This window comes from Zootermopsis nevadensis, unplaced genomic scaffold (assembly GCF_977971745.1).
Source record: "Zootermopsis nevadensis isolate Lab colony 2312 unplaced genomic scaffold, Znev_1.0 Znev_ptg000046l, whole genome shotgun sequence".
NCBI classification, from domain to species: Eukaryota; Metazoa; Arthropoda; class Insecta; order Blattodea; family Termopsidae; genus Zootermopsis; species Zootermopsis nevadensis.
This window is the reverse complement of record NW_028259178.1, coordinates 2,665,077-2,677,307: the sequence shown is the minus strand read 5'-3', so window position 1 is coordinate 2,677,307 and position 12,231 is coordinate 2,665,077. Positions and strand designations below refer to the sequence as shown.

General features: G+C 42.5%; 1 protein-coding gene across 7 annotated transcripts; it reads right to left on the bottom strand.

The window, feature by feature from the left end:
* Positions 1-757: 757 nt before the first annotated feature.
* Positions 758-10,710, bottom strand: LOC147871583 (transformation/transcription domain-associated protein-like). 7 transcript variants are annotated; one of them, XM_087360776.1, is made up of 8 exons: positions 10,491-10,710; positions 9,496-9,647; positions 8,925-9,022; positions 8,340-8,425; positions 5,397-5,491; positions 4,762-4,886; positions 3,488-3,602; positions 758-1,237 (listed from the first exon to the last, which is right to left on the bottom strand). In XM_087360776.1, the coding sequence occupies exons 1-6, from the start codon at positions 10,497-10,499 to the stop codon at positions 4,859-4,861; spliced, it is 468 nt and encodes a 155-aa protein (XP_087216902.1). In that variant the 5' UTR covers positions 10,500-10,710; the 3' UTR covers positions 758-1,237; positions 3,488-3,602; positions 4,762-4,858. The 7 variants fall into 7 exon arrangements, with proteins under 7 accessions (XP_087216902.1, XP_087216903.1, XP_087216899.1 ...); XM_087360777.1 differs by having other exon boundaries at positions 758-1,233; XM_087360773.1 differs by having other exon boundaries at positions 2,676-3,602; positions 5,397-7,339; positions 10,491-10,701.
* Between the last annotated feature and the right edge of the window lie 1,521 nt (positions 10,711-12,231).

The window sequence follows — 12,231 nt, the reverse complement described above, 5'->3', positions numbered from 1 at the left end:
TTTTACATGCAAAAGAAAATAATCACAACAATGGCAGGTGTCAAAAGCTGCTTACCTTATAGAGAATAATTTCGTAAATTTAATATACTTCCACTTGCAAGTGAATTTATACTCTGCTTGCTATCATTTGTGGTGGAAAAGTTGGATAATTTTAAAAGAAATACAGATGTACATAATTTAATTACAAGATGTAAACCCTGCTAAATGTCAAAGAGGAGTGTACTTTACACGTGTCAAGTTATTTAATAATCACCAACCAACAATTAAAACTCTAAATTGTGATATAAATGTATTCAAGCCTGCACTGAAATTAGCTTTCATACTTGAATTGCAAAATCTGAAGGTTATGTACATTCATATGTGAAACACGTTCTTGTAATTGTGTCAAAAGTACCGAGGTTTACGTATATTGAATGAAGTCCTGAAGTTTATGTTTATTGTATGAAATGACTTGTACTGCATCCTTTGGATTCCTCCTAAGAAGGATCTATGGAATGCAAACAAACTCTACTCTCTAACATACCTGAATAATGCAATTCCTTATCCAAGTAACAAACACTCCAGGTGCTTCGTTCTGTCTCGTTCTTCACATCTCCAACTCCAAAAAAGCTGCTTCCCCATCACGCACACAACTGATCTTCTGAAACACTGATATTCAGACAAATTGGTCCTCCATGTCTTCGTTGATGCCAGTAAACACACACTACAGCTACAGTTCACATGAACGTTGCTACTCAGCACATCCCCTGATCTCAAACTCCTCTTTGAGACAGACTAGGCACTCCCACTAAATCTATAACAGTACACCTCCTCGGAAAGCAAGGTATATACTCGCACGAGGGCCTGAGGTCTTCCTTGTGGCATTGTGAGGCATGCTACGAACACCCCATACTTGGTCACTAGGAATCAAAAGTGGGCAACTGTGGTGTGGTGTGGTGGCCACATAACCAACATTACAACCTGTAACCCTAGCTGCTTACTTCTAGCTTCTTCACTGCGATAAGCTCTTGCACAAATTTAAATCAACAGCTACTGAATTTCCACATGCAAGTCACTAAAACAGAGGCTGCCACCACGAGTCTGTGGGTCATCCCAACCGCATCGACTGATGAATTGTGTCCATCATGCACAGTGGTCATGTCAGCTACCGGAGCAAAGTCTTGCTACCTCCGTAGTAATGATGGACTCGAAACTGCGTAACGGCTGAAGTATCCCATATGCTTGCATTCACGCCTACCTGAAACAAAACCATGTACAGAAATAAACATCCGCATTGAGAGACCAGTATTAATTCTTACTACCAAGGCACTCTACACCACATTAAAAACCTACTGGCAACTAATCCGGCCTTTCGTGCAACCAAAATATTTCCCACTTTACGTACTTCACACAGGAGAAAGATGACAAACATCAGTTCAAATAAACTTGCAAGCATTGGAAATATAAGAGAGTAAAGCTGCACTCGACTGGGCATGCATCCTACCATCACGCCGTCCGAAGTAAACAATAACAGCAGAGGAGCTGCGCCATTTTCTCGCAGGCAGGGACGGCAACGTCTGAAAAAAGGGAACACATCCCGCCACCGGCGGAGCATGAGGGATATTCTACGATCAATATGTGCGCACCCTGACGAACTGTCCTGTCATCTACCGACAATACACCTGAGGTAAATGCCCGTCCGCGAACACTACACGGCACTGCCGAACCAAATGCTGACTGAAATACCATAAAATATTATGAAGACATCAAACTTTATTCCGTGAATACCATTAGTGACACATCTTCTCCTTTAAAGACGACAGGAAGTAAAGAAAAAAATTAAGGCGAAACGAGCTACCAACTTCGCCTATAAGAAACCAACTACCAATCACTTCCATAACCTCAAAAATCATAAAATAATTTATGAATCCAACCACACCCAATAAACTACAGCTCAATCAACTTAGCACGAAGCACTACGAAACAAGTAGCCCACAATTTGCATCTACATCGCCTACATCCTAGGGCACATTTGTCACATAACCTGTCGGTCGCCGTTATGTTACTGCACAGAGCAACCTTCGACACCCTGCTCAGATTGATACCAGACACAACTCTTGAATACCTGCACGTCTACCTATAAATCACCCAGTGAAATCGTCCACGTCCTTTCCAACACCAACTTATCCTCGTCACATTTCATGTTGGCACTCAAGACATCACGCAAATTCAGCACCGACATTCTCCCTGCGCGATAATTTCTCACAAGTAATTTTGCAGAAGGGCGAAAACGTCTCGCGAGCTGAGTCATTTGAAAAGTACGACCAACATCACCTATAAGACACCAACTAATAAACATTTCCATAACCTTAATATCTTCCATCATTTATGAAAACAGGTGGGATTTCGTAAACTACAGCTCAATGAACGAAGCACTATAAACGATTATTGCATATGTCGCCACTACACAGCCCCCCTGCCACCAGGTTGTACTTCACGAGCATCTATAACACACCCAACGACCCAGCCCACTGGTGACCGTACTTCAACAACACCAACTTCCCTTCGTCAGACTTCATTTTGGCACATGCAGCAATCAACACTTAATACACTACCAACAAAATTAATGCCGGCAATATTCGCTGAAAACCACTTGCAGAAAAACACACACAATCCATAAAACTCATTGCACTTACCTGACTTACAAAAAGCAATCTCATCACTGGCAAGTCACACTTTTCGATCATAGGACAACTGCTATTGCGCATCTCCCGTTAACGACTGTTTGGAAACTCCCTCTCGGTGATGATCACTAAGTATTCCCGTTACCTCCCGCTTTGACATCTCTTTACAGATTTACATGAAGAAAATACAAACTAAGTAATGCGTGGTCAGCACACTTTTAAAGCCCTCCTGGGTCAGAGAACGGACACCCACTATTATCAAGACTGTCCGGTACAGCTATGCCAGAGATCTTCATCACCGCACTTCCTAAACGAGTGAAACTGCAGAGCCCCCCCCCCCCCCCCCCCCCCCCATCTGCTTCCGAACAGATTCACAATGACTGACGTTTTGAAGATCTTGCTGTGGCATTAGCTTGAACTGAGAATGTGAAATGGGATGAAGCAGATAAAACGAAATAACATATTCTTTCCAGGAAGAGGAATCACATCTTTGGTGACAAGCTGCGGCCAAAGCCAAGAGCACCTGCAACTTACAGCCTTTCACACAGGACAAACTCTCTCTCATTCCGAGATGTGTTGGCCACCACACTATGAAGCAGACTCTTATCAACGCAATGTGATTGCGGCCGACATTTCTACTATTTTACTACACTCCGTAGAACACCCCACACACATAACTAGACATCCACACCTTACACGTTCACATGATTCATATCTAAGTTGCTATCACACTTGCAACACAATTACCACAACAGAGCAAGCCCCTGTCAATGGGTTAAATAACAGAAAACTGCACCACCTCTCCAGAGGCACACAAAATTTACACGCTGCATTCAGTCCTCTTCTCCATGTACGCACTCAGCAACAGGACGGCCAACCATCGGGGACACAAGCGGTCTTCTCTCGGAAGTCAGTCTGTCTAGTGTTGGTGCACTCCTCCTGCAATATACCAGGAAAGGTGTAAGATACACAAGAAATCTAGAATCTCAAGGGGCCACTTTCACAGACATTGGAGGCAAAGTCGTCTGAAATGGAACAATCTCATGCCAACTTATTTTATCTAATGGGTGCCTCCTGCTTATTCAAATATTTAATCTGAAATGGTGGCGGGGGGGAATGCTGTTCATAGACATACAGGGGATTAGACACGTATACATATGCCCGAAAACGTGAGTACAGAAGGGATGTGGACTGCCTGCAGGAATATGCCGGGGCACCAACAATGTCGGCGTGAACAACTCTGTAAGCTCCCGAGGTGAGCATTCCACCCTAGGGAATGTTGTGAATGTGCATGTGCGTACGTACAGAGGCAAAAGGAGAGGTTACGGTGATGAGAAATTAATCGCGGAAGTTGAAACAAACAATTTCCTTGGCTTACAAGTTGACAACACCTCAGATTGGAAGAAGCACACTGAGTATATTATTCTCTAATTAAGCTCTGCGTGCCTAGCCATCAGAACAGTCATACCACCCATGACAATAGATACTATAAAGCTAGTTTACTTTGCTTATTTCCACTCTGTGGTGTCTTATGGATTAATATTTTGGGGGAATTCAACAGACAGTAATAAGGCTTTTTACATGCAAAAGAAAATAATCACAACAATGGCAGGTGTCAAAAGCAGCTTACCTTGTAGAGAATTATTTCGTAAATTTAATATACTTCCACTTGCAAGTGAATTTATACTCTGCTTGCTATCATTTGTGGTGGAAAAGTTGGATAATTTTAAAAGAAATACAGATGTACATAATTTAATTACAAGATGTAAACCCTGCTAAATGTCAAAGAGGAGTGTACTTTACACGTGTCAAGTTATTTAATAATCACCAACCAACAATTAAAACTCTAAATTGTGATATAAATGTATTCAAGCCTGCACTGAAATTAGCTTTCATACTTGAATTGCAAAATCTGAAGGTTATGTACATTCATATGTGAAACACGTTCTTGTAATTGTGTCAAAAGTACCGAGGTTTACGTATATTGAATGAAGTCCTGAAGTCTATGTTTATTGTATGAAATGACTTGTACTGCATCCTTTGGATTAGTCCTAAGAAGGATCTATGGAATGCAAACAAACTCTACTCTCTAACATACCTGAATAATGCAATTCCTTATCCAAGTAACAAACACTCCAGGTGCTTCGTTCTGTCTCGTTCTTCACATCTCCAACTCCAAAAAAGCTGCTTCCCCATCACGCACACAACTGATCTTCTGAAACACTGATATCATTTCCAGGTCAACAATCTTTAACCACGTGTTCAAAGCACCGGAGTCGAAAAGAAAGAATCCAGCCAAATAAGTCAAACCAATACCCCACACAAAATTCTGGCAAACAATCTTCTACATTTTGCGGCCCTATCGCTACAAGCACAAGGAAGATCACACCAGGACTTCACTCTACATTCCTACACACTTTCCTGACTAATTTTCGTAAGACTCATTACTATACCTGCCTGCCTTCTCTTAATGTCGCTACAAAACTAACAAGACTGTCAATTATTCATTTTGCATTGCTTACACCAAATGGTTAATAACTTATGCCTGTTTCAGACAAATTCAAATTTAAATTATGTGACACACCAACCAGCTGGTGCCAACTTCGAGAAGGCACGAGCGCGCCATTAAGTATCACCTGCCTCTAAGGAGACGTATGGTGTCAGTTGGAGATAAGGCAATTGTGAGAGGGCTGGTATATAAGCTAGCGGAGGAGCTGTGTGCCTCATTCTCACCTGGAAGCAACACCACCAAGATGTCTGCTGTTCAACTGCTCGTCGTCGTCCTCTTCGTGGTTGCCACATCCTGCCACGACGTAGTAAGGTGAGTTCTAGAAGAAATGAAAATACTGTTAGAATTTAAACTGGGGAAATTAAGCAATTAACACGTGTTAAGAAAGGCACTAGGCCATTCAGACACACGTGCAGAACGAACTAAATACGGTGAGGGTATCTGGCGACTATGCCGCCAGCACGCCCTATCCGCTATGTGCGATCACAGCGACAGTTGCTGCCGTTCGTAGTCCCAGCGGACTTCGACACATATTTACCTGAACACAGTGAGATATTACATGAACACCTGCGGGTAAAATCAGAGCACGAGGTGATATTCAAATAGCGCAAGTCCCCCCCCTACCCGCATAAAGTTCAATAGCATTATTGCTTAGATCAATCTATGTATATAAAGAGGTAATCCTGTGAAACATCACGAATTGATCTAGAAATCTCATCATTTAAACCATCCAACAATTCTGACTATTTCCATCGTCAGGGCGACTGCTTGTCTGCAATTCGACAGTCGGTACTTAGTACGGTCTTCCACAAAGAGAGGGCAGGGAAGTCTTTGCATGTTACGCACGACAAATATCGTTAGAAGTACTGGCTTTTTCAATCTGGGTTTGTCAGGTGAATAAGATCAGAAAAATAAACGTGATCGCCGTCTCTCAACATTAAAGCTAACTATTCGGGCTTTTCAATAGCATAAAGTACATGTTACCATGAAAACACACGAACAGAAAAAGGTTTTTAACAGAAGCAGAATGCAAAGTGTTAAATTCTACGATTACAGCAATCCGGCCGCTACAAAAATTTACTCAGAAAGAAAGCGAGGGGTGTTTCTCGGGCATGCCATAGTCTAATGGAGTGGAAAAGAACGCACGGAAAACCGGGACATAGCAATACAAAAACGCGCAGCTTCTGACTCTTGTGTTCTTGTTTTCTGTCTAAACAGGGTTCCTTTACAACAAGTAGTTTTTCGGGGCGCCGAAAAACACATGATTATAGCAGCTGTGGCACTTACAAGGGTCCATTTTGAATTAATAATCATACCAAACGAATATTGTACGTTTGTACTTGCGATAAAATGAAGGGAGATTTAGGCGGGGACATTCAGAGTAAATACACACACTGGCAGATAATATTGTGTACATGCTCATTCGGTTTCAAAGACGCTGTATCAACGACAAGAGTCATGTAACAATGAAATGAAGTATTAGATTTTTCGGAATTAGAGAGAGAGAGACAAGAAAGAGGTCGTGGTCTATTTTAAGTTTCTTTGCCAGATTTAGACCGGAATAACTAAGCAAACTTACGAACAACGTAAACACGAACCACGATTTTTCTCGGGAAATAAATTGTGAGGATGTGCGTAGAACTGACGAGGACTCCAGAGTCGGACTCTCTCTAGGTGACAGGCCCAAGTTTCTCGTTAATCCGCGTGCGTTTCTCTTGTGCTGCAGAGTACCACGACGTCTTCAGGGCGAACCTGTCAGACACGCACCACCTGGAGAAGCAGTACGGAAACATCTCCCTGTCGTACGCCGAGATAAAAGTGTACGGTCCTGTTGCCATGGATACGCTGACAGTGAGTATGAATCATCAACCCTCGTACTCAGTTCAGAAAACCCAGGCTCCAGTTGTTAACATGTTTGCATTGCAAGTAAAGTGTTCACTGGTGAAAACGACAATTTCTTTTTTGCAAAAAAAATAAATAAATTGCTCTCCTCTGCATAATCAGTGTCATAAGCTATTTCACGCAGGTGAGAAGTTTTCGCTGCGGCCATAATGTGGACTGCGGTCTTCTGAGTTGTGACGCCGTCTAATCCAACAGGTTTCGGAGAAATGCATTGCCTCGGCATTCCACCTTGGTCACCAGGTACAAGACTACAAGGCGTCACAATCTAGAAAGACAAATTTCCAACATATTTAGTTCACAAAAATGTTTCAATTTACCATGGAAGAGAATGTGACATGACAATATTATTGAAAAACGTAATTCTAGAAACATTTTCTGCAAGCACAAGCCTTCGAGAGAAAGAAAGACCACATGTAAAGCGAAACAAAAATACACAAGAAACCCACATTTTAAACATGTACGCTGTTCAGCTGTTTCACACAGCTCACAGGGCGCATACAAGTCGCAATCCATGCGTTACAGGTGGGAGGAATCCGCATCCCTGACGTCGCGTTCGTGCCAGCGAACGGTTTTTACCAAGCACCAGTTGACGGCATTTTGGGTCTGTCCTTCCAGGAAGGGTCCCAAGGCCCCTCGCGGGCCACCCCCAACAACAACTTGATCCGGGAGCCTACGTTCTCGCTGTACATCAAGAAGTGAGTAGCCTCCGCACAAACTTGTGGGCGTGCGGTCACCCGAGCACTCTTTAAGACTCGGAGGTACTTGTTGCTTCCACACGTCATAATACTGCAACTACAAACTCTACAACTCACACACATCACGTCAGACCCACGCAACTTCCCTTGCCACTGATTCAGTGGATATTTAACGAACAGTTCGCTTGCCGTCTGTTTGGAGCCGAGGTGTCCCGGCTTACACGGCTCCCTCTCCTCGTGCCCCATTATGACAGCAAGGGAGTCTATAAACACCAGTCGGTCCATGCCCTTCAGGTTCGCCTGTTTTGATGTCATGGAGAAAGGACGTAAATGAAAGATTAAGAAATGGCAAGCCACTACAACACAGCCAACATCTGTAGCACTTCTACTACTAAGGTGAATTCAACCGACAAGGGGCAAGAGGTAGCCGTATCAATTAGATTTATTTTCCATATCACCATCAGTAATGCCACTTTATAATGCCTTCTGGAAGCAAAGGTGGAAACTTCACCATCAGTAATATAAATTGTTTCAATGTTGAACAATCTAAATTTATAAAACTCAACTCACCAGCTTCCTGTGATATCGCCACCATTGTGTAGTGACACACAAGGAACACCGTCGTAACTCTTTCATGGCTGCAGCAACAAACACTCCTACCAACATACACAACAGGCCTTACTGGCTTTTCCAGACATGAAGCAGACGCTTTCAACAAGTTCACATACTAAATGTGGTTTTAAGAGAGATTTCAGGTTCTCACAGTGGTCTTTGGGTTCTAACACCACTTGGACTTACAGAAAACCAACACCGATTATGGTTTTCAAACATTTAATGGTTCGCTATATCACCTGAAGTTATCCTTGTGACTAAGCGCAATGCCATGAGGCAGTGGGAGCATGGAGGTAAACTCCATGCATTCTCAATTATAGAACTATGTGGAGGTCAGCCTCAAAATGTGGTTCCTTACACTGGCAAAGAAAAATCACGTTCTTCACTGTTTCTTTGTAGTCTCAATAGAAGAAATAGACAAGTTCTTCATTTCATTAAAACCATTTGCTACCTTTCAGGAAAAAAGGTCTTCTTCTTTCAATAATGGCATTACAATTCAGAAAAGAAGTTTATTAAACAATTTACTCAAACGGATGAACTTGCCTGTGACTGCCGTCTGGTGAGTGGCTCTGGCTTGCTTGTCCTGCAATATGTACGGAATCCCATGGACTGCGGAGATCTCCACATGTGGATCATCAAAACTGCAACAGCGAATCACAATGAGTACAGATAATTACACTCACATCCTAATGTTCAATGGTCACAACAGTGGCCAATGCAGTAGCTGCTTCCTAAATCAGCAACTGATGTAAGAGGCACAGAGCAAATGGGAAATCTGGTTTTATGATATGACAAAGAAATACATTACTTGTAGAAGCCTCCTGGTACTGGCAGGATACTAAACACAAACTAATTGTGATACAGCCTCTAACGGGCTCACTGTACCAGTAAATAATGAGTTCTGGGTGCTCAGAGAAAAATCTATATCAGTGCCTCATAGACTGCCTTGGGACTCGCTTACAATTCTGCGTTGAAAAGCCAGTGATTAACAATCTGTTATGTCATGTTAGTACCATCAGGATGGAAAAACATCTTTTATTTTGTACACTTTTTTTAATATCAAGAATGAGGTTAGTTTTACAATATTCTTCTACCTCCAACTGCTCTTATATACCTTGGACAGGAGAACAGCTGCTGCACTCTATTCTCATCATCATTAAAATTCAGGGATGCCACCAAGAAACAGCAAATTATTTCCCAGCACTGACGACGGTAGAACGGATCCGTCGTGCTCGACTTCAGAGCACTAGATGCTGTCTCCACGACCTGGAAAACACAAGCAACAGTTTCAAGTTATAACGAGTAAGGGAAGTCAAATGTTTTAGTTACAGTAACTGGCAAGTCACACTTTTCGATCATAGGACAACTGCTATTGCGCATCTCCCGTTAAAGACTGTTTGGAAACTCCCTCTCGGTGATGATCCCTAAGTATTCCCGTTACCTCCCGCTTTGACATCTCTTTACAGATTTACATGAAGAAAATACAAACTAAGTAATGCGTGGTCAGCACACTTTTAAAGCCCTCCTGCGTCAGAGAACGGACACCCACTATTATCAAGACTGTCCGGTACAGCTATGCCAGAGATCTTCATCACCGCACTTCCTAAACGAGTGAAACTGCAGAGCCCCCAACCCCCCATCTGCTTCCGAACAGATTCACAATGACTGACGTTTTGAAGATCTTCCTGTGGCATTAGCTTGAACTGAGAATGTGAAATGGGATGAAGCAGATAAAACGAAATAACATATTCTTTCCAGGAAGAGGAATCACATCTTTGGTGACAAGCTGCGGCCAAAGCCAAGAGCACCTGCAACTTACAGCCTGTCACACAGGACAAACTCTCTCTCATTCCGAGATGTGTTGGCCACCACACTATGAAGCAGACTCTTATCAACGCAATGTGATTGCGGCCGACATTTCTACTATTTTACTACACTCCGTAGAACACCCCACACACATAACTAGACATCCACACCTTACACGTTCACATGATTCATATCTAAGTTGCTATCACACTTGCAACACAATTACCACAACAGAGCAAGCCCCTGTCAATGGGTTAAATAACAGAAAACTGCACCACCTCTCCAGAGGCACACAAAATTTACACGCTGCATTCAGTCCTCTTCTCCATGTACGCACTCAGCAACAGGACGGCCAACCATCGGGGACACAAGCGGTCTTCTCTCGGATGTCAGTCTGTCTAGTGTTGGTGCACTCCTCCTGCAATATACCAGGAAAGGTGTAAGATACACAAGAAATCTAGAATCTCAAGGGGCCACTTTCACAGACATTGGAGGCAAAGTCGTCTGAAATGGTACAATCTCATGCCAACTTATTTTATCTAATGGGTGCCTCCTGCTTATTCAAATATTTAATCTGAAATGGGGGCGGGGGGGAATGCTGTTCATAGACATACAGGGGATTAGACACGTATACATATGCCCGAAAACGTGAGTACAGAAGGGATGTGGACTGCCTGCAGGAATATGCCGGGGCACCAACAATGTCGGCGTGAACAACTCTGTAAGCTCCCGAGGTGAGCATTCCACCCTAGGGAATGTTGTGAATGTGCATGTGCGTACGTACAGAGGCAAAAGGAGAGGTTACGGTGATGAGAAATTAATCGCGGAAGTTGAAACAAACAATTTCCTTGGCTTACAAGTTGACAACACCTCAGATTGGAAGAAGCACACTGAGTATATTATTCCCTAATTAAGCTCTGCGTGCCTTGCCATCAGAACAGTCATACCACCCATGACAATAGATACTATAAAGCTAGATTACTTTGCTTATTTCCACTCTGTGGTGTCTTATGGATTAATATTTTGGGGGAATTCAACAGACAGTAATAAGGCTTTTTACATGCAAAAGAAAATAATCACAACAATGGCAGGTGTCAAAAGCTGCTTACCTTATAGAGAATAATTTCGTAAATTTAATATACTTCCACTTGCAAGTGAATTTATACTCTGCTTGCTATCATTTGTGGTGGAAAAGTTGGATAATTTTAAAAGAAATACAGATGTACATAATTTAATTACAAGATGTAAACCCTGCTAAATGTCAAAGAGGAGTGTACTTTACACGTGTCAAGTTATTTAATAATCACCAACCAACAATTAAAACTCTAAATTGTGATATAAATGTATTCAAGCCTGCACTGAAATTAGCTTTCATACTTGAATTGCAAAATCTGAAGGTTATGTACATTCATATGTGAAACACGTTCTTGTAATTGTGTCAAAAGTACCGAGGTTTACGTATATTGAATGAAGTCCTGAAGTTTATGTTTATTGTATGAAATGACTTGTACTGCATCCTTTGGATTCCTCCTAAGAAGGATCTATGGAATGCAAACAAACTCTACTCTCTAACATACCTGAATAATGCAATTCCTTATCCAAGTAACAAACACTCCAGGTGCTTCGTTCTGTCTCGTTCTTCACATCTCCAACTCCAAAAAAGCTGCTTCCCCATCACGCACACAACTGATCTTCTGAAACACTGATATTCAGACAAATTGGTCCTCCATGTCTTCGTTGATGCCAGTAAACACACACTACAGCTACAGTTCACATGAACGTTGCTACTCAGCACATCCCCTGATCTCAAACTCCTCTTTGAGACAGACTAGGCACTCCCACTAAATCTATAACAGTACACCTCCTCGGAAAGCAAGGTATATACCCGCACGAGGGCCTGAGGTCTTCCTTGTGGCATTGTGAGGCATGCTACGAACACCCCATACTTGGTCACTAGGAATCAAAAGTGGGCAACTGTGGTGTGGTGTGGTGGCCACATAACCAACATTACAACCTGTAACCCTAGCTGCTTACTTCTAGCTTC

Coding starts and splice junctions, on each gene's coding strand:
- LOC147871583 (XM_087360772.1), bottom strand. Junction 8,426..8,924: donor TCACCAGACGGCAGTCACAG/GCAAGTTCATCC, acceptor GTATGTTGGTAG/GAGTGTTTGTTGCTGCAGCC. Junction 8,070..8,339: donor GGCGATATCACAGGAAGCTG/GTGAGTTGAGTT, acceptor ACATCAAAACAG/GCGAACCTGAAGGGCATGGA.